The following is a 23,360-nucleotide window of genomic DNA, read 5'->3' as shown; positions in this document are numbered from 1 at the left end:
AATATTATTCTGTGTCCTCTGTTATGCTTGAACAGATGCTTGAGCAGATAATGCCCTTATAGCACTTCTTGCAATTAATGCCTTAGCATTAATTGGTAATAACTGTATGTTTAAGGTTTACTATGGTATCAAAACAAATTGATTCCCTCCTTGGAACGTGTAACAAGAACATCATACAGTATTATAATAATTACACAATGCTAATGGGGCACTCCTTTTAATGGGGATTATCTAAAGTTTTTCAAAGTTTGCTTTGCAATTTGTTCAGGAGTCAAACTATTTGGCAACATAATCCTTATCCCTCAGAAATGGAGAAATATGAACCATAGCTGTTATCTAAAGAACTGATGAATCGAACAAAACACATGGGCTGCCAATAAATTGGAATCAAATATGGATGTGTTAAATCCTATTACAATACAGGAGATCCTCCATTATCCAACACAATGCGTTCTTGAAAATAGCATCGGATAGTGAATCGTCGTAAAGCGAACCCCATTTTTTGCCCATTAGTTTGTAAGAGTCGGATATGAGCGTCGGTCTGGCGTTGGGAAACTGCCCATTGGTACGTATTATCAAGCGTCGGATATGCAGTTTGTCAGAAAGTACTTGTATCTGAGGGCTGAAAATTAAATATAAATGATTTCTATTATAACGATTGAATTATTATATTTACTTTTTAGTTATTTCTGTTATTTCACTGTGTTTTTCAAGGACTCGTCACAATACTTACAGTATGGCAAAGTCTAAACTATAATATGTAAGTGGTAACACTATATGCTTCTTTCAACCTTTTTTTTCCCCCCACAACTTTGTATTTTTATTATGCTTCATTCAATCTTGATGTTCTGCCATATGTATGTTACTTATCAGTGCTATAGACTTTGCCCTGGTGCGTTCCGAAAGAGGTTTAGGAAGGCTGGTAATCCTTGGGGGAGGCATAAGGCATTTCTGCCCTCCGCTTCTTCATTTATATCATTTGGAAGTACAAATAATACAGGATATATCAATTTCAGCTAATGAAATGGAACATTTTAAGTCAGCAATCTGCTCAACAAAGGATATACATTTAAAATGTCCTTTTTTTTTTTTACCGTCGGGAAGTCCCATTGCTGCAGAAATGCCACCATTTTGTAATTCTGTAGTTGCATACATGAGAGATCAGTTTGCTAAAAATGTACCTCCCATTGAAGTTAAAATGGCCATTATCATTGACACACATTAAGACGAGACGTTGCCATGGTTACAGCTGATGAAAGTGAAATAATAAAGGTACAGTATGTGAACTTTGTGTGTATGTCTATATGTATATATTATACACACACACAAATATTTGACAAAAAAGGGGAAAGAACCCCCAAATAAGCACTCTAAGTATACCAAAATACATATTTTTATTACAAATCAGACTAAAAAACACACACTTAAAAACAGACATCATCTCCAAGAAAAAACGACTCAATGAGAAAGCACCAAATTTACACTGACAGTAACACTCTTAACATAAAGACCTAAATCTGTGCTACATTGCAAAAACCTGTATAAGTCCCTTACAAAAAAAAAATTCCATACAATGTAGTATTAGACCTAAACCGGCCGGTCACAAAAATATTATATCAGGGACATGCATTGTAGCACAGGATTTAGGTCTTCATGTATACTGTTCTTGTCAGTGTAGATTTGGTTCTTTCTCATGGAGTCTTTTTGTATTGGAGAGGACGTATGTTTTTTATTCTGATTTGTAATAAAATATATGTATTTTTGTATACTTTGAATTCTTATTTTGGGGGTTCGTTCCCTTTTTATCATATTATTATATACCGTACAGCAGCATCAGAGATAATATTTTAGGGTATTTACATCCTTAGATTTGTCCAGAACAAAACCAATTGACCCCTTTATGGAAAACCAAACCTGGAAATGCTTTGCACATCTCTAATGAAACACTTTGGCTACGCTTTGATGTGTATGGTGCCTTTGGGTTATTAGCACTTTTGACAAACACAATCTTGTGATAAGTATCACATAAGTATCAAATATTAGAAAGTTGACATTTTTATGCAAATGCCTGCTCTCTTGTGGGGACAACATATTCTAAAGCCGTCTCAGATTCAACCACACGGCTGCAACAAGTGGAGCGGTTTCTGCTTTATCTGCAGGGGTATTTTCTTGATAAAGTTCCCTTTGTGTCAGTAGGAGTTGGAATGTAAACATAAAGCTGAGAGACTTCCTAACTTTGAACGCTTTATCCTTCAATAGAACTCATTTACAAAACAACTTTAAGTCAAAGCACAGAGCTGGACTGTGCTACACTTCCAGATTACCCAACTCTACAGAAAGTACATAATGTGCTTATTTTTCTCTGGGTCTCATTATAGCTTCTTTTTCTTTATCGTAAGCACGCCCATATTTTAGTTGATTTTAGTGATACTATCGTTTCTCAATCTTTGTGTAAAGTGACCTGGTGTTGTCTGGAATAAAATAACGTTGATTCCGTCTCCATGGGATCATATCAGCATGAACCAGGCATATTGCTTGATTTACATTGTGTGTGTGTGTGTGTGTGTGTGTGTGTGTGTGTGTGTGTGTGTGTGTGTGTGTGTGTGTGTGTGTGTGTGTACGCTTGTACCTGTGAACCGGCTTTAAGAACATGTAATCCTTTTTTATTAGGCAAGCAAATAAGAAGTAATGCAGAGCTGTCGGATGAGGAGGAAGAACTGTGTGATTTAGGGAGGTGCTCCAAATGATCTCTGGATTACCACTTCTTTTTTTTTTATTATTATTATTAATCATGTTTTCCTAACCTGTGTGACAGGTGTGAGGTAAAGATGAGCAGCAGTATACAAGCTGCAGAAATGCCAGCCATTGCCTACGTGCAGAAGCAGGCACTGCCATGAGGAAGGAGGTTCAGCCTTTGAGTCGAGTTTTTTTTTTTTTTTTTTAATGTTAGTGAAAAACATGAGTATAATTATTTGGAAGACCTGTTCCAAAGGCACAGCCAGATAAGCTGTAACATAGCAACTCTGTGCCTGGTTTTTTATTTTTAGTACATTTTCAATCAAATACAAAATATCCAATTACGTGGCTCATTTTTCATTTTTTTTTTTACTAAACCGCCATGTACAATTAAACGTCTGCTTTAATCAGCTTTCGTTAATTTATTTGTTTTCCCCACAGCTCTGGAGTGGGATGGGCGAGACCACACCGTTCAGGCATATTTCTTTCGTGTATTTTATTACTGTACTATCCAATTAGATGCTTCCACTGATATGGGAATGGTAGTAAGAACTGATTTTTTTTTTTTTTTAATCTGATGGCTTCATGTTCTATTCACTAGGATTGCACACACAAACACACAACTTTCATGCCAATTATACCACTGAAGGTATGTTTGCTAAAACAAAAAAAAAGGTGTTTTTTGAAGTTACAAATTTTGTTCTGGAATCGGGCACTTTTTCTTATTAAGACTATGTATTTATGGTACTATATGTTACCAAATGCACCAAAATATAATTTAATGAGAAACCCAAGGGCCGTGATTTTAATGCCAAGAACAATATATTGCTCACAATTATAATTTCGGCAGTTGACTTGTACTGCATATCCTACTTGCCTGCTTTTCATAAATCACTCTAGGGAAACGTTCCACCAGGTATGTTAAAAGGTTAATGAATGCACTGCAAGAGTGCGCATGCTCCTTACCATTGGCCTGGCTTTGCACCTCTGACTTCATTCCTTACAATGATTGTGTGTTTTCCATGCTATTGAGACCACCACTCCTGTCCTTTCCCAGTCACTCAAGGAAATGTCTGTAGTCTGGCTGGATTGTTTGGAATGGCAAGTTTTTACCTGGAATTCTGAAAGCCCGGCTAAATATGATGCTTTGGGAAGAATGCTTTCAAATAAAAAATTAAAAAAAAAACACATATTTTAAACTCATTAAAGTTACACATATATGAAGTGTGTGATCTTTGTGAGACATTGAGAAACATGCAAATTTTTGGGAATATTTTTATGCCCTGGAGAAGTCAACGTTTCACTGTAGTTATAAAAATAAACTTCAGTGGATAACTACAACATTGCATAAGGGAATGTGGCCATGTTTTAAGCTCTGTTTATAAGTACATCAATGTTTGTAGCAAAGTTTCACTTAACTGACAAGCTGTCTTATAATTACAATTCATGATTCTGCTATTGTTATTAACTTTCATTTCTATTATTACAAATCAAAAGCAAATCATCGGCCCATATTTGCTATAAACCGTCTTGGACCTAAGGCACTTCTGGCGCTGGAAAATGCCGTACAGCCCATTTAATTCAAGGTGTCAAGAGTGCTTTGCAAAAAATGGCACATATTTGTCGTAAATTTAGTGTTTTTCAGCAAAGTTCACTTTGCTCGAAAATGAGCAAAAGTTCCCAATATCTTACAAAAACTTGCCAGCATTTTGCCAGAAGTTTCTAAACTTGTTTCAAAAATTGCAGTAAATGGCAGTATTTAAAGGGCCAGGCGTTATTGCATATTTACTTTAAAAGCGGGCCGACTTTTTTTGACAATCTTGACAATGTATGTGAAAATGTCCACAGAATGTAAAAACACATTTTGCCTGGTTCACAAACGTTATTATTATCATTTAGATCTAACGTGCCAACATGTTCTGTAGTGCAGTACAACTTCTCACATCCTTAATTGCTAAGCTACAGTATCTCCAGGTCTTCCTGAGACTGACGTCTAGTCCCGTATCTTCCCGTGTTCATTGGACTGTTCAGGATCAGAATGCACTGTAGTTGTAGTTGGCAAACATGAGCTGCATCCAAATCGCATGATGACATAAAGTACGCATCTAAATCACATTTTGGGAAATGAATTAAATGCTTCCATTTTCTATTCTGTTCATTTTAGTACTTATTATTTAGTTTGATTTGACTGTAGCAGGAGCGACATCATACTTTTATTTTATTTTTTGGTCTTGTTTTGTTTGTTTGACCCAAGCAGAATAAAACTGGTAATGTCCAGAAAAGTAGAGCCATCCCATCTCCTTACCGATCTCTATTAACACTGGTCAAGAGAAAGATCTCATGAAGACCAATATAGCTACAACACCTCTGTGCTTCTAACTTTCACATTTAGAATTTTTTAAACGCTTAAAAATGCAATTTTTTATTATTATTCCACATTGGACTCAAAACACTTACTGAGCCTAAAGAACAAGCCGGAAATCCGTACGGAGAGGGGGCTTTTGTCTTCATTCTTAAAGCTCTTGGATAGTCATAGTAAAGGTTGCAGGGTAAAATTATTTAACATAAACAATTTGTTGGCACTTGTCCAAATGTCTTTTTGTTTCGTATTTTATAATTGTAGGCGTGCCCCTAAGCAGGTCACACAGGGGGCAGATTGCATTTGTAGATAATGCTCATAGTATTAGGGCATGTGATACACTCACATAGGCGTTGTCTGGTTTTAATGTGTGCATGCAAATTACCATTCCTGTGGCAGATGTCAGTTACAGACAACCTACAGTTTGCGTCTTATTTACGGTGTGCCAATCGCACCAGCTCGCACACGTCTTTCTTCTGCAACCATGCAGCAGTAAAATGCTAATTTAGTAAAAGAAACAGATTTACCTTGATTTGCTCTTGATCCATTGATTGAGAATAATGACCTACCACAGGGCAAGAATAGTTAGCATATCTTCTATTTTGTGTGAAGAATATTATTTTCTAAATATAATATAAGAAGCTACCTAATAATACCCAGTCAACAAAACTATATTTTGAGTGATTGGAATAGAGTAACTACGTTCTGGTTAGTGTCTTTTATATAATGTATACCTTGTTCACTTATGTAGCTATGTATTTATAACCATGTATTATTTGTCATTTTAACTCTATGCCCAGGACATACTTGAAAACGAGAGGTAAACTCTCAATGTATTACTTCCTGGTAAAACATTTTATAAATAAATGTAAAAGTTTAAATGTATTAACAAGCTAACAGCTAATTTGACTAACTTAAGCTGTGCTGACATATAGAGAGAGGTACAGTTGAAACGGGATATAACACATTCAAATTGATGTGTTCTAACTTAATGCTGGACGGACCTAATGGATTGTAAAGATATTGTCATGTACAAATCTGATTTGTGTTTCAAACCAGTGTTTCGCTGTTAACATTTTTAGTTTTAAACGTGTTTCACTGTTAAAATGTTTATTTAATGAAACGATTATAAAATCGTATATTCAATTCTCTTTATTACACAGCAATGTGTGGACTGCACTTTTATTTCCTGGTCTTCCCGGACTTCAAATGTCATCACATGTATTAGTTACGCAAAAACATTTCAGCACATGTATTAGTCAAGCAAACAGAAGCAAGGTGTTGTATCCGTGCTTTGAGATGACATTTTTTCCCTTCCAAATGCAGTCCTGCATTGTTAACATAGTTATAACTTTAATAGATTTTATAGTTAAAAAGTGGATGCATACTAGAAACGTCACTTTGTTTTTGGGGTACGTTAACCTTTCGGAAAGTGTCTCTCTGAAATGAGTGTACAACTAGAGAAACAATGCTAAACAAACAGAAAAGTAATCCTTCAATGAAACATATTACATTGTATCTCTTTCTTTGGCTGAGAAGCCTGTATAATGTTGCCAACAATGAAACAGTGAGAAAGTGACAGAATCCAGATAAGAACCTAGAGTTATTCTGTAACCTGTTCAGTTCTGGAAGCAATGTGTTCTGGTCCTTTGTGGCAGTGCAATGGATAGTGACATTGACATTTCTTATGAGAAGCCAAAGGTCTTCAGTAGCCTCTATTATGTCCCTAAGTAAGGGGCATTAGCTCCAGGCACTATCTGCAAGCTCAACAACCATGACATTCTGGAGCTTCTGTCGACAGGTAACAGACCTGCAAAGGGTTACTGCTCAGAGTGTCAGGCTTGGACTTCTAATAAAGCTTTCATCAAAGTAAATCTGATTATTTTCCACACCGTTTTCCTGAAAGGATGTTATGATTTTCTAGATGCTTGGTGACTGGTGATAAATTAGACTTTTATGATGTCATGTGAAAGGCCACAGCTTGGACTTCCTCCATTGGGCACGCTGCAAGAAAAATAACACTGGAAACATGACTACGAAGTGAAATGAGCTTGCTGTCATTTAACGTGACCTGTTTGGGGCTTGGAGGCCCCTTCGCTAGCTACTAAATAGGTTAACCCTTAGGGCTATTCCATTGCAGGTTTTTCTGGCAGAAAGGGGTTAATCACTGAAGCAGCCCGATTGAGCAGACAATAACAATGTAACAACGTGTCATAGAATTTATTTCCTTAAGAAAAAATGAATAGTAGTAGACATGAGATGCATGTACAATGTAAATATTGACACCATGTAACACCTCATCAGCTGTTTTATTATGAGAATCCAAAGTGTGTGTGTGTGTGTGTGTGTGTGTGTGTGTGTGTGTGTGTGTGTGTGTGTGTGTGTGTGTGTGTGTGTGTGTGTGTGTGTGTGTGTGTGTGTGTGTGTGTGTGTGTGTGTGTAACTATGCTCCATCTTTTATGTAGATAGTAGAACTGATTGAGTAGCAAATTTACACACGGTGCAATGTTTTAAAAATAATATTTGAACAAATCCCATTTTGGCTGCTGGATTGCTGCAATGTTATGCTACTTGTACTGATCACTTCTTTATAGAATATTAGCTGATATACCCGGCGTGGAAGGGCGGGGGGCGTGGAAAGGCGGGGTGGGGCGTGGAAAGGTGGGGGCGGGGGTCGTGGAAAGGCGGGGGGGCGTGGAAGGGCAGGGAGGGGCAAAGGGCAGGGAGGGGCAGAGGGAGGGGCAGGTGGGGCAAAGGGCAGGGAGGGGGCAAAGAGCAGGGAGGGGACAAAGAGGTGTGGGGGGGCAAAGAGAGGGGTGGGGGGGCAAAGAGAGGGGTGGGGGGGGCAAAGAGAGGGGTGGAAGGGGGCAAAGAGAGGGGTGGGGGGGGACAAAGAGAGGGGTGGTGGTGAAAGCTGTTCCACGTTGAGCATGTTGTGATTTGTGCAGTAAACTGATTTCGTGTGTGCATGATTGCTGACAGTGGGGAGTGGTCTTTTTGTGATGGGCGCGGCGGCATGCGGAGTGGCGAGAGGGGGTTGGGGGTGTGAGTGGCCGCTCGATCTGGCCCGCGGCGGCATGCGGAGTGGCGAGAGGGGGTTGGGGGTGTGAGTGGCTGCTCGGTCTGGCCCGCGGCGGCATGCGGAGTGGCGAAGGGGGGGGGGGTGTTAGCGTTGTGTTTTAGGTCCGGCGTTGGCGGTGTAGGGTAAGTGTGCTGATCGAGGGTGTTGTTGGGGGGGGGGAGATCTTGCTCGTTTTCGAGGACACGCAGCGGAAAATGCCGCGTGGGGTAAGAGCATAGCAAAGGGGCCGTAGTGGTGATAGGGGGTGGTTCAGCGCCGGGAAGGGCGGAGGGTGGGTGGTCAAGGGCGGCTAGCCGTTGAGGAGGGCCAGAGGGGTGATAGTGGGGGGGGGAGTGTTGTACTTACTTTTGGTGTCCTGGTGAGAGTCTCGTCAGCGTCTCTAGGGTTGAGCGGGCGTGTGTGTGTGTGTGTGTGTGTGTGTGTGTGTCTCTCTCCTTCGGCCCGTCACTCCGCCTCAGGCCAATGAGAGGTGTGCGGGGGCGGGCGGGCCAAGGGACCAATGAGATTTCCCCTAGGGACACAGGACATCCAGACAGGCATATAGTGCTTTCACAAATATAGTATAAGATATTTTTCCGTGCTTCTGCTTTAATAGTATAGTCAATGGCACGTGTGCTATCTAGTTGATGAGATAATTGTATTCCTCCGTTCAGGAATACATTAGGAGCCCTCACATCCACCTGTTTTCTGAAAGATTACACTAAATGAAACCTTTCAGGTTCGCTGTTTTGGCTGCATGGAACGACCTGGATGTCTAATCAAGTTTTTCTATCCATCATCTTCATCATGATTAATGCTTCCTGTTGCATTGATATGTGTAGAGAAAATGTGAGTTCATTCACCATACAGTAGTTCTAGACATATGGTTGTCACGGGAGACCAGGCAATTTACACCTTTTTGCCAGGATCATTCATTGAGCAAAACAACGTAAAGAAATAAATTGAAGTTTATTCGCACAAATTCGCTTACACACAATGATACACAAAATACAGACATGGGATTGGAACCGGGGGTGAAAACTACACTTTCCTGGGTGCAGGGAACTCGGTAGATGAGTTTTACCCTGACCGGGACTTAACCCAAAATCCCCTGTAACTCAAATCGGCATGAAATTCCACACGCCCACGGTACGTTCTCTTCTGAGAACTTGGTCCCTCCTGACCGCGAGTTGCTCCAAATCCTCTGGAACTCAAATCGGCATAAAATCCCAGCCGTTTCCGCTACGTTCGATTTTGAGAACTTGGGCGCAAAAAGTCTCTGGCAGGCCGGCTTTTCAGGCTTGAAATCGAAGTTGATTGCTCTGCTATTCGCGCAAGAGCATCATTGAAAAGTGCTCTTACTTGGGAGTACTACAATCTGATTGGCTCACAGATTCTTATTGTATTCTGAGTTTCATTCTCAAAACTCAGCAGCCAATCATCGCGTGGGAAAATTCCCACGCAACCAATCGGAGCCCAGACGGCTAGAAAAGACAGGCCAGCGGGAAATCTGAAATAGCCAAGGGGCATGAGCAAGTTTGCCACCTCCATCCCTGACTATCTCAATGCCACCCACTGGGACAGGCTCCACCAGGTCTGGCAGAGCAAGTGGCATTGACCGGACCTAGTACTTCGCCTTTCCCCAGCTTTCCCCAAATGCTATTCTCACCTCTGGCATCCTCTGACTGCTTTGAACTCCGATGTCCAGCAGCCACACCGGCGCCTATGGGTTAGACATCGGTTCCGAATGTAAAAACACATTAATAATATAATGTAAATTGTATTTGAATACAATACGGTATATGTTTAACATACTTCTGAGTCTCTGGGTACAGGGGACAGAATAAGAGAGATTTTGTACTTTTATTCCCAGCTGCCTTATACCCCATACACTATCTTTTGGACTCAGTCTGGACTCTGAGTCCCCCCTCAACCTTATATATGGTTGGGGCACCCACAAACCCTACACTGGTTCTGGGTCACCTTGGCACTAGCTGGGGTACTCCCCTTAACCTAGGGATTCCCTCAGCTACAGAGATCCCTGAAGCAGGGAATCCTAGTGGTGAGTCGCGCTTGCGTTTTCAAGGGAAGATTTTGCCGGGACAATGTGCCTACATGTTTCAGAGAATCAGGCATGATTCTCGGGTACATTTATGGGGGAACAAACAACTCCGGACCCCAACCTCCTAGGCACATTCTGTTACTGGATCCTCTGCAAACCCCCCCTTGAAACTCCTACCCTAGCAATCCCTGCTCGCTGGCATGCCCGGAAAGGGAAAAACACATCAAATACTTTTATTGCATACCGTACATAGAAACAGTACTTTCTTCTAGATGTAATTGTCCAATAAGAGTCCAGATTAATTCAAATGAATACACGTGAAATCTTCAAGAGTAAGGGGAAGCCAGAGGGGCCATGGACTCCTTAAAGTCAACATTCAGCCTCTTGACAATGATTATTTCTTATTGATCTTATGAATATCAACCTGTTCTAAACTAAACTTGATCTCAACAATCTGTTTTGTTCTTAATCATAGTGTGTGCAGTTCTGTATGTTTTTTTTTTTTTTAAGCTTTTACAGATGTTCAAGCAGTGCACCTTTTTGTGATTTGCGTCACTTTTCTCGTGTAGGAAATTGCACTCTACCGCAGTCATATTTCTGTGTTAAGCGTCAATCAAGAAAACTATATATACTCTATCAAAATATTGAGAGATTTTAGCAACGACATGAGACATGTATGTATCCTTAAACATAATTAGCAGAGCTTAAATACCCCAGGACAGGGGTAACCAACTCCGGTCCTCATGGCCACCAGTAGGTCAGATTTTCAGGATATCTCTGTTTCAGCACAGGTGGCTCAGTCAGAAGCAGGGATATAAACCTGTCTTGTTGGTGGCCCTTGAGGACTAGTGTTGCCCACCCCACCCATATTGAAATTGAAGTAGTAACATACTAATGTGTTAGGCATTATACACATATTTTTTTTTGTGGTTGCAAATGATATATGTAGCTAACTAAGTGAGATAGAAGTATGTTATTTGTGTTCCCCAGTACAACATAATGACGACAGAAGACAGCATTTCCCTAACCCTACTGGTTTCATCATTCCGTACTCTTCTTCAGGACTGATGCATTACATATGCCCAAAAAAAACATCCGTTGACGATTATTATTCCTATTGTGTAAGATTGTAGATCGAAGAATAAAGTAACTGCCCAACGGCTATGGGATTTGCAGCTGTCCTGAATATAAGTCTCCCACCTTACAGGGCAGTGTCTTCGCAAGACAATCACTCTCATATTTCCAACCTAACAATTGAATCCAGGTCGATATATGTATTCGATTATGCATCAACACAACTGAAATGTTTTCTATTTCCATGCAGTTCGACATAAACTGACTTCTGGCACAGTAATGAAATGATCAATTATCCTGCACACACTTCATTCGGATATGATTGAAAAGGCTGCCATTCACCCAACGATCCACAAGAGCAACATGTTACAAGCACTAGTGTAGCTGGACTGCTGCATGTATTCTTCACAGAGGGATACATTATGGGCTTGTGTTGATTAACTTGTGCATCATGTCCCTTAGAGTGATTAAGCACTGGCAGTGAGAAGTATGCAGTGCAGGGGCCAGCTCCCTCTGGTTTGCTCCATTTGCCATTTTATCTCCAGTGTCAGTATGCTTGTCAAGCCAGTGCCGACTGACTCAGTTTCCCTGAGGTTGAGATGAAGCATTGTTTTAGCACTGACGGAATTCTGTTGGTCCCCGCTGACGGACAATGCCACTGATTCCTAACTTCCTGACCAGACCAGACAGCTTGCTGTTTTCTTCTCGTCTCTTATCACCCCCTGTCATTAAAACACAGACCTGGTTTCTGCTTTAATTTGTGCTGACATTCAGAAACAAAGACAGCAAGAGGGCACACTGTAAGTGTTATCACTGTCCTCCAGTATCATTTTATTTTTTCCAGAGTGCGGTTTTCTTTTTCCGTGTTTGCTCATGATGAAATGGGAGATTTGCTTGTTGCTGATAAGATAGGGATACTGCTCGAACTTCTCTGGAGACAAAAAAAATGCCTGCCTGTTTTCATTTTTCTGAAGCGAAGATTAAATAGACATTCTGTATAAATATGAGCTATTGAGGCGGTTACTTTGTGCATGTAAATGGGATTCTTGCTACATAGCATTTGGCCACTCATGCTGTATTTACCACAAGTTTATACTAGGAGCTAAATCCCCTAACATTCTTTCATTCCCTTGATACCTTTGCCGTTCCACTCCTCTAGTTTTCTAGGAATGCTGAAAGAGCGAGAGTCGGGCCTTCTCTACTTCAGCCATTTATAACGTGTATTCTGTGTGTTAACTCAATGTTGGAGGGCCTTGCCGGGCATTAAAGAGGCTGATACAAAGATGGCTCATCTTATTATGTGCCTTTCACAATTGGTGGAAACAATATTGCTTACATTGAAAAATAGTGTAATGCTCTCGTATGTGATATTGGGTGACTTGTAAGTATTAATGTTCAGTATGTTGGTTTCCTAGAGGAAGTATTTCTCCCACATGAACTAGTTTTCAAGGGGACAAACCTGCTTAATGGGCACAACATTTAACAACCCTTTAATCAGTTATTTTTTTTTTTTTTTTAGAAAGATTAAATCACCCTTAAAGTGAATGTTTTACATGTTTATGTCCTTTGACGCCTAGTCTTCTGAAATGAATACTGATCAGATATGTACTTTTAGCAATTTAGCTAAAAATTGCAACATAATTACTTGGCTAATAAAGAACAAAAGTTACCATCAATGTACCTGTAGATTCTAACATCCAAATGTGGCCTAATCATGAAAGAAATTAGGTTTAGCTACCAATTAACTCCACCATAGTTATGATCCAGACATGTCTTCCGATCTTTCTTTAATATACAAAACTACTGTACCATACAAAACCAGGACTGCATCATCCTCACACTGAGTTAGTTGACAGACAACCCTCCTCCATTAAGAGCATCTGACTACCACTTTAAACTTTAACAATTAAAGCATTATTATTGAAAAATAGCTTTCCTTGTCTGAATATTTTTTTGTAAAGCATCAATCCCTTACTGTATCTTTGACCTATTAAACATGTTACAGCCATCAATCTAATTTGGTACTCGATAATAATACTACACACAACCTTGCTGCTTGGGTCAAAATGTGTTTATATATTCCTTGTTATATTAACTGCTCTCGTGAAACGTAGTTTCAGCACTTTGCCACCATTTTCCAATCTTGAGATATCGAGTCTAGGAAACGTGCCCCCCCCCCCCCCGGGATGGAATAAAATGATTACTACAGAGCCCACAGTAGCCAAGCAAAAAGTAAATATCCATACCGGTCCTGCGTGGGGACAGTATTCCATCACAATAGAAGCTTGTCTCTAAATACATTTTTCAACTTAAGATGGCAAGTTAATGTATTAATAATACTTATGTAGCCGAGTCTCCTACCCTGCTCCGGGACGGGGAACTGACCAGCTGCTCTGCGGGACCCCGCGCAATCGGGGAGAAGAAGCGGCGGCCATTACAGAGGTGGGGTGCATGCGCAGTGGCAAGCGGTGCGGTGGCCATCTTGGATGGCCTGAAAAAGGCATTGGGAACTACATGTCCCATAATGCCTTGCGGAAATAATGCAGTGGCCATCTTGAAGATAGCCTGTAGAGGGACTACATGTCCCAGAGTCCTCGGGGGGGGGGGGGAGAATTAAAACATGGGACATACCAGCCAATGGGTGTCAGGTAGGGGAGAAAAACAGGATATCCTCTGGGACAGGAGCCAGTGAGCTCAGTCGGACGGAGGGCGGCAGGATGGTAGGTTGTGCCCAGGAAGCAGTGCCTCCTGGACACGGCCTAGTCTTGCCCACTAGACCCTAGCTAGGCCCTGAGTCACCCGAGCTGAGTGTTGCAGGGAAGGCCCCAGGTAGGGACGCTTCACCTTTAGTGACATAGCAGTGTTATTGCACCGGTGACCGGATGGCCACGCGGTTCTCGGTTGTCTGGGACCAGGCCACAGGCCATATAGACATTCAGGTGAGACCCTCAAGCTGGAGCTCACCCCATGAGGCGGGTCAGGATCCTAAGGAGTGAGGGGATTTATGTTGGAGCCCCTGCGGCATGGGACCTGACTGTTCCTTCTGCGACAGCTGCACCTGGGTACAGGAGTGCCCAGGAAGGTATACATGCACCAACGGTTCCCAGGGGTAGCGCTAACTCACACTTGGGTGGGACTGACTGGGAAGGACCTCAGGGGTATTGGTGCCACTGCACCCTCAGTACTTTGGGGGAATCACCAAGTGTTGGGACATTGGCTGTATACTGTGGATACAGGAGTACTATTATTACATGTGGTTGATATATGTTAACATGTGTACAGTAAAGATGGTTAAATCCATTGTGTGTGTATTATTCCTTACTGTGTATTGGTTCCTGCGATGGGTTATCCCGCCTACGCTGGGATCCCTCATAGGTGGAGGCGCTGCACGGGAGGAGAAAGAGCTCACCCCAGGTTCCCAGAGGTGGAGGCTTAGGCCTTCTGTAGCAACAGGTACAGCAGAACACGTAGTCTCCTGCGTAGTTCTCATAGGCATAGGGAGAAGGGGCTACACTTATATGAGCTCTTGTGATTCCTTTCACAACAGGGCCATTGGGCCATATTTTCTAAGGCACTAAAGATTTACTTGTTTTAAGACGTACCTTCACCTTATTACCTTGTTTCACCTTATTTACCTTTACTTTATTTGTTGAGTAAATCTGAGCCGTTGTCGGCTATTAACTGTCAAAAATTGTTGTCTCACAAGAACAAAGATGTACAAAGTTTCGGGACCAACCCCTTCATCAGGTGCGCTACCCGACGAATGGGCGGTCCCCGAAACGTTGTGCTAAATACATTTTATATTTTGGTATATCCGTGATTTGGAAATAAATCTTTATCTTGTGAATGTGGAGGAGACTACAATTTATGAGACTTCCATGGAGCAATGGGCCTCTGCTCCTCTCCTGAGCGGCACTCAGCAGTATTGCAGTATTGAACTAAATATAAGGATTGAGACTTTGTAGTGTTATCTGCATTTCTGAGCTATTAACTGTTGGAAACTGAGTACATCTGAGCTGGGCATTTTCATTACATGGGTACAGTGATGGTAATCACTGGGCAAGGCTGAAATTGAGTGTTTTTGCCCGTTTCCCTGAGCCTACTCTGCTGTTTGTGAGTCTCAGCCGAAGTAATAACTGCCAATCACACTACATTGGGCAAATCTGTGAGGCCATATTGTGATTGAGATAAATGTCCACAGGGAACACGCATAGCGACCACCAACATTTTATTTAACTTAAGGCAGATTTGAATCTAAACATGAGGTGGGGCGATGACATAGTTTGATTGGGATGTTGAAAAGGGCTCTTGCTCTGTCATTTTCAGCTCTCTGTGATTCACAGAACATTCAACTGCCTTTTGTTGTGGCATAAGGAAGGCAGGAAAAAATCTCCTCTATAACACTGTCTAAACTTGTATTTTTATAGAAAGAAAATGTCAAGAACACGCCCCCAATATTTCTGATTGAAAAGCTTCTGACTTGTCACCCAAACAATGTAATCCCCCTGATTCTGCATATCCTTTGTTAATGTTACATTCACCCATTTTTTGGCAATATTGCAAAAGAAGGTTTTCAATATTCCTTACAAACACGCTGTATGATTGTTATTATCAGCCATTTCTTGAATGAACAAAGTAATAGGCTTACTCAAAAGATGTACTACATTTAGCATTGACTTAAGTTTATTTTTTTCCTTACCATGAATATGAAATTGAAACAGCACTGCAATTCAGTATGCTAGAAATTGAAATGAGTTGTAAAGTGAAAAATGTGGTTCTGAAGAAAACTAGACTTTAGTCCATTAAAAGGTGTAAAAAAATAAATATATATACAGGCATACCCCGGTTTAAGTACACTCACTTTAAGTACACTTGCGAGTAAGTACATCTCGCTCAATAGGCAAACGGCAGCTCACACATGCGCCAGTCAGCACGTCCTGAACAGCAATACCGGCTCCCTACCTGTACCGAAGCTGTGCGCAAGCGGGGAGACTATAGAGCCTGTTGCAAATGCCTTATTTACATCAGTATGACGATTGCAGTACAGTACATGCATCGATAAGTGGGGAAAAGGCAGTGCTTCACTTTAAGTACATTTTCACTTTACATACATGCTCCGGTCCCATTGCGTACGTTAATGTGGGGTATGCCTGTATATGTTACTAAGTGCTGGTTATCACATACATAACAAACCACAGAGTCCATTGTAATCATTACATTTTACCCTACACAGCCCCAGACTATGGGGCCAGAAGGAGATTTAAAAAAAAAAAAAACCTAATGTAACAGTATATCAAACAATGAACGTAGAGTCAAATTCCCTCCTGACTCCCAAGTGTGAACTATTGCAGAACCCAATATCAAAATAAAGCTGCTGCAATGGCTCTCTTAATCTTAAAAAAATATAAATAATTTTGTGAGAATTGTAAGTAACAAAAAAAAGTACCGTAGGGATTGAGGATTTGGATACTAGTTTAGCCTACATGCTTATAAATAGGGTTCCTTTTGATGGAGGATTAAAAGTATTTAGGGGAATACATTAGAAAGGAGGAACCTCCATAAAGTCTCCTAAACTTGGTATTCAAATGGAGACTAAATTGACAATGTGGGCATAGAGGTGAAAGGAGGTGATGTTGTTGATGTTGTTATCCGGTAATAAAGCAAGACTCTTCCAGATTGAAAACTCTAGCGCCACTATAATATAGTCAATACAATTACAACATACATTAAACTGTTAGATTACGGGTCACTGGCACGTGTATGGACTGAAATGCAGGGAAGAAGTCTTATGTTTATGGGTGATTTCTGAACTTGTGCAGATGCTTATATGGTACCTACTGAAGACAAGATGTCCTTCCTTTTCACTGATTGTATGGGCTGACAGAGCGGCTTTTGACTTGTTCACCATTTCATCAACCCAGGGTAGTTCTTCAAAAGTAGGGAAGAGATTACTCAGTCTACTCATTGGTGTATACAGCCAACTGTATTTCAATCATGACTTCTTAATAGATGTTTCCCATGCAACATTTAATTTATCTTCACCACATCTACGTAGACTCACCTAAATGCTATATGCTGCACTTGGCATGCCCACTTGTGGATCTGTTAACATGTAGAGAACTATACTTCCAGACCTGGTAGGATCATCTGGGGCTCACTCTGAGACACTCATTGCCTCTTGGCTGGTTTTCTGCCGACAGCAGTAAAGACTTTAAACATAATTTCGTTCAATAATTCCTCTTAACAAGTGCGGTGTTTCTACTGAGTTGGTTACTACTTTTGGGAAATGCGTAGAATATCAGGAACATTTTGAAAACTGAGCCACAATGACTTGAGTAAACAATGAAGCAGAATACCCTTCTAGCTTTTACAATTATGTCCCACAATACAATCGAAATATAATTTTAATATTTCTCCAATGTATGTTATCAGATTGTTTAAATAATCTAGTTGTAGAAAAGGCTCTTCTTGCATATTGAACTGAATAAAATAATGAACTCATCAAAAATATTTAATGCACTTTGACTATGCCAGCAATAAAAGTGTTGATAAGGAAAGATACGAGATAAAAATGACTAATTTAGATATGAGTTACACTTCTGAAGATGGCCATGGCAGACACTATTTTCAATGTATTGTACTGCCCAAGACTACATTCTCCAGCATCCCTCCATTAGCTGAATATCTTAACTATGAACTTCCTATCCATGTCCCCTTTTTACTTGTGGTCATAACTGTTTGAAAATCTCAATTACAATAATTGAATTAGACCAACTACGTTTTCAGACCATATCTTTCACCTAAACAGTCAAAGTAAATGCAGCACTCACACCCAGAAGCAGTGCTCGGGAAGTGGGGTATTTACTTTAAAATGCTTTACATTTTTCTCAGGGTTTTAAAAACCATTTTGGAAAAGTAGTTAGAACCACACAATATGCCCCTTTGTGTTTGCCTGGAAGGGGCATTTCAGCATTTTCGTAGGTAACTCAAAGTTTGACTTTTTTTCTTTTTTTTTTACATGAGTCTGCAGCCTGCAGGAGAAAATGTGGCTATTATTCATTCTTTTTTAGTACTGGACGATATTATTCTGTGGTGAAGATTACTCATTTTTAGGTAGAGTTTATTATTTCCATTACTGCTTTATATCGCTTTCTCCGCATCAGGGTCCCACTCGAGGCATGGTGAATAGTTATCACAATGCCGATGCTGCATGTCTTTCACCCCTAAACATGTCTAGAAACACGGTTGGGTGGCAAGGTTATCAAACAGATATCTTGGAGATCTCTCTACCCGACTTCTCGCTTATGAGATTAGTTTACCATCGAAGTGTGGTGGTGATTCACACCTTCACAAGCAAAGGGACTCGCAAGCACAAAAAAAAATCAAAGTGGAAATTAAAGACAATGCTAAGACATACATGTTATTTCCTTTAGATTCCTTTACCTGCGATAATCATGTTTATTTCATTTTTTTTAGAAAAGAAAACTGTTGTCAGAAATTGAATAGAGCAAATGATGCTGTTATTGTGTTAAACTGTTAGATGTTCCATGTACTATGAGTGTACCAGAGGTTGCATTAATGTCATCTTTATTAATATGCGGATAATTCATCGAAGTTGTAAATGCTTAAAATACTATAGGGGAATAGTTTATGTGGAGTCTGTATCAACATATGCCAAGCACAGCTCAAATTGTATCATAGTTTTAGGTCTCCTGCTTTCAAGTGTATCTCCCTTGTGCTTAATTACGTTTCACACAAACCAGTATTATGTGCTTTTCATCAGAGGGTTTTTGAACAGCGTCTTTTTATATGATTTGGCATTTAATGATGAAGGTGTCAGAGATAAAGCTTTGAGACTATAACCCTGCATTTCCACACATTAAGCGCCTTCAAGGTTGTGTATAGCAGTTATGCTGACTGTCAGTTGTGTAGAAAGTACTGTACAAATGATCTTTTTGTTGTTGATTGTAGAGGCTTTTTATTGTAATCTGGGGCATGCAGGTTATAAAAATCGACTTGTACTTGCACATTGCTTTCAATTTTGTTTGCAAGCCACTTCAGACAGCCAAGTCAGCATAGTGAGTTCTTTATTTCATGCGTGTTCGCTGTCAGGAATTGTCCAATTTGGGACACAGCCAGTGCCACATCTGGCAACAAGTGACTGAGGAGCGAAGAGTAATTGAAAGCGTGGGTCAACTTAGCTTATGTGAAATGAAGGGCATATGTATCAGAAACAGAGAGTGTAAAGGTTGGAAGCACTGGAAATATTTGCTCCTGAGCTCCACCACTAGACAAGAAGCATGGAAACCACATAGAGGCCCAAGTGTGCTGCACTTTTTAAACACAAATCGTTGTTTTCCTAATAGTCATTTATGAACAGCTTTTTTTTTATTTTTTTAATGTTATCCTTTCAATTATGCCTTTGTCTTCCTGTTGCCTTTTTCAATAACATGTTGATGTAAAAACATTCATATATATTTGGAACGCCAAAGTGCTGAAGGTGTCTGCAGCGCAGCACAGGCCATCACTGACGTGGTTAAAATAGCACAGGCGCATGTACAGTATTACGTCCTTTCCATGACTCGAGTATGTACAATGAAAACCGTCAAACACGGACGTGATGCAGACGGCAGCCCCAAAAAGGCTGGGAATCGCAGGGATTTGTTGGGAGACGCACTTATTCTGGCTGACTGTATATCAGGGTTATTGTTTAGGCCACAGTTGTGTTTAGTTCCTGTGTACAACTACCCCATGGTGGTTTTGTTTCCAGATTGAGCCAATGTATTTATGGAACAGAAGCAGATTTCTTGGTGGCAGTTGTGAGTCAGGCTGCAATATATATATCTGTGCAGTGCTCAGGCTCGGGCCTTTCGAGCAGCGAAAAGGCTTCGTGTTTAACAAAAGCATGACAAGCCTCCAACCTCTGGCATTAGAAAAAAACCGGGGTCTTAACAGTTTCTGCATTTTGTGCTGACCACATGTTTTTATTTAAAGGAGGGCATTTAATTTGTTATTGTGTTTGCTTTGCGATTTACTTCTGTTTTAAACAAAAAAACACATTAATTTGAACCAGTCGATGCAGTAACCCGACCGCTGTGCTGCACCATTGCATTTCTCGCGCGCCTCCGCAGTTTCGGCAGAATGTGGTTAGGTCACAAAAGAAATACAAATCCGAACGGATTTATCTGTCTGTTCTTCAGATAAATGTAGACCATGAACTGTAACCGAAGTAATTTCATGTAGATTGAGTGGTATGTGTGTGTGTTTAGGTTCTGAGCAATGGCATACAGAGATTTGTGGTTAGGGATGATAGAAGAAGTTGTTGAGTAATCAGAAGCAGGAACCTAGCCCTGACATTACCTTTAACCCTCACATGAATATAGTCTCAGCAGCGCTGCCTTGAAGAGACTTACTGCAGCCTCAAGGCTTTGCTTAATTTCATTGTTTAGGACAAATTGGAGCTACTAAAGGCCCCTAAGGTGCTTTTCATTATAGGAACAAGGATTAGTTTGGTGAACCAGCTCCCTGCTTCAGTGAAAATAATCTGTTTGTTAAAAGACAACAACAACAACAAAGCGTTGGGAGGAAATTATACCCCTTTTGTGTTTAAATCACCAGAGCCTCCTACTCATTTTATGCAACACTAGTGTTCAGCTTAGACATTTGCTTTTGATCGTAATGCTTAGGATATGAAATATCTAGAATAATTCCATCAAGGGGACATTGAAGGTGAGAATTTTCATTTCACGTGGCTCTTCTTCAGGACATTCAGATTTGTTATTTTATTTCTTTTTCTCTCTCCCTTTAGGAATTCCTCCAAGGAGACTGCAGCAAAGCAAATCAAAAGCTGGGCTGGAAATGTAAAGTTACCTTTGATGTAAGTGGTTTCCATCCTACTAGATATTGGAACTGATCAAGCTGCAAAATTAATGTGCCTGCAGAGATCTATAATAAATTGCATTATAAATTAACATAAAATTGTGTGTGTGTGTGTGTGTGTGTGTGTGTGTGTGTGTGTGTGTGTGTGTGTGTGTGTGTGTGTGTGTGTGTGTGTGTGTGTGTGTCTTATTCTCTTATGTTATATTAAAGTCTATTTTAGTGCACAGTTTACGTGTGTGTGCGCGTATATATATATAAATTTGATCATTTTTCTCCAAGACCTGGTGTGCCTGTATATATATATATATATATATATATATATATATATATATATATATATATATACACACACACACACACACTTAGTTAAGTTATGGTGGGTAAAAAAAGTGACAAAAACCCTCCACAGCAAAGCATATAGCAAATGGAAATATTACTGTATGCTCATTTGCATGTCTTAGACAGGTCTGCCAAGTGCTGTATGCTGGGTGATAATGGTGAAAGGCAGGGTTGCAGACCTGTCTAAGACATGCAAACGAGCATACAGGAATATTTCCATTTGCTATATATATATATATATACATATATATATATATATATATATATATATATACATATATATATATATATATATATATATATATATATACGTGTGTGTGTGTGTGTGTGTGTGTGTGTGTGTGTGTGTGTGTTGTATGTCTATTTATATAGCGCCAAAAGTGTACTCGGCGCTTCACAAAGAATACAGTACAGGGAATTATAATAATACAGTAAGTGCAGCAAAATCAGACAATAGGAAAGGCAATCCCTGCCCCGAAGAGCTTACAATCTAAAAGCAGGCACACCAGGTCTTGGAGAAAAATTATCAAATTTATTTAGACATATCAATGTTCCGACCCATTCTGGAACCTGTCAAGACGAGCGAGGTTCCAGAGTGAGCCAGAATGTTGATATGTTTAAGTAAATGTGATATCTTTTCTCCAAGACCTGGTGTGCATGCTTCCTATACTCTTTTATACTTATCTGTGCTACACTCTGCACCCAGGCAGTTAATTTAACTTTATTAGAGTGCCATTTATATTTTTATATATAAACATGCTTAAACTAAAAGACCACTGTATTCTGTGTGCTATTATAGTCATTCTTGCAGGACAGTAACAGCTATAAAGCAAAAACGTTTTTTTATTTTGCTGGGAAAATCACAAATGTAGAAATAGATTTTGTAAAAAAAAATATTATATAAATAAATAATAGTTATATGTTGTCCTATTTGAGGTACTTTTAATGCAAGATTTACAATTTAATGGGTGACAGGAAGGGACCTGGAAAGGTTTTCGGGGCCTAAATGTACAATGTTGATGCACACACTTGAATATGTTTTCATTCTCTCTTGTCTCTAATGTCTCCCCTCTGTCTTCTCTCTGTGCATGTGCAACACACAGATGGTTGCGATGACTTGATGGTATGCCTTTATTTCACTGCAGGAATTGGTAAAGGAGATGGTAGAAGCTGACTTGGTCCTTATGAAGACCAATCCTAATGCCTAAATGAGAATGATCTGAAGCACAACAGCCTGCCAGACAGAAGATATCCAATCAGGGCTCCTCAAGAGAATTGTACTTAGAAATGATATCTGTCTTAATTAATATTACATTCTAAACATACTGGTGACAGTCCTTTGCTGCTGTTTGATTCTTCTTTTTTTTATTGTCTATGTTTAGTGGGTGGGAGATTTAAGATATCCATTTAGTTATTGTTAATTTTCTTTTGCAACCCTTTATGCCAAGAGTTATGGGAAGACTATGTGCAATTATTATTCTGCAGTCATACAACTGGAACTTGCAATTTTGTAACCATGTGCTCTCCTCTTTCTTATCTTCTTCAAATGCATTTCTAGGAAACACCAAGTTGTGTGATCGTTTTGTTTTTCCCTTTGCCTTCAACTGCAAGCTTTATATCTATAAAAAAAATTAAAAAGCATTTTCTATTTCCTGGCTATTCATTTCCTGAAATAATTTAAACAGTTTATTCTCTCCATTGTGACTGGCATTTTCAGACAGCCAAGTAGCTTTTTTTTTTTTTTTAATATCTCTATATTCTATTATTTGATGGCCTCTATTTTTTCATGAATCACATAAATTCTCAGTCACTGAAAAGTCCCTCTGCAATTTCTTCTTCTCCTAAAGGCA

The 23,360-nt window shown here is 40.0% G+C and overlaps 1 protein-coding gene across 1 annotated transcript in view; it reads left to right on the top strand.

The window, feature by feature from the left end:
- LOC142487104 (GDP-mannose 4,6 dehydratase-like) overlaps positions 1-23,158 on the top strand; it is a 147,655-nt gene extending 124,497 nt beyond the window's left edge. Inside the window, exons 4-5 of the mRNA XM_075585823.1 lie at positions 21,101-21,169; positions 22,656-23,158. Of these exons, the coding sequence (XP_075441938.1) occupies positions 21,101-21,169; positions 22,656-22,718 (132 nt within the window). The 3' untranslated portion in view covers positions 22,719-23,158. The remainder of the gene's footprint in view (positions 1-21,100; positions 21,170-22,655) is intronic.
- Positions 23,159-23,360: the final 202 nt, after the last annotated feature.

This window comes from Ascaphus truei, chromosome 2, assembly GCF_040206685.1.
Source record: "Ascaphus truei isolate aAscTru1 chromosome 2, aAscTru1.hap1, whole genome shotgun sequence".
NCBI lineage: Eukaryota > Metazoa > Chordata > Amphibia > Anura > Ascaphidae > Ascaphus > Ascaphus truei.
This window is presented reverse-complemented; position numbering and strand designations above follow the sequence as displayed.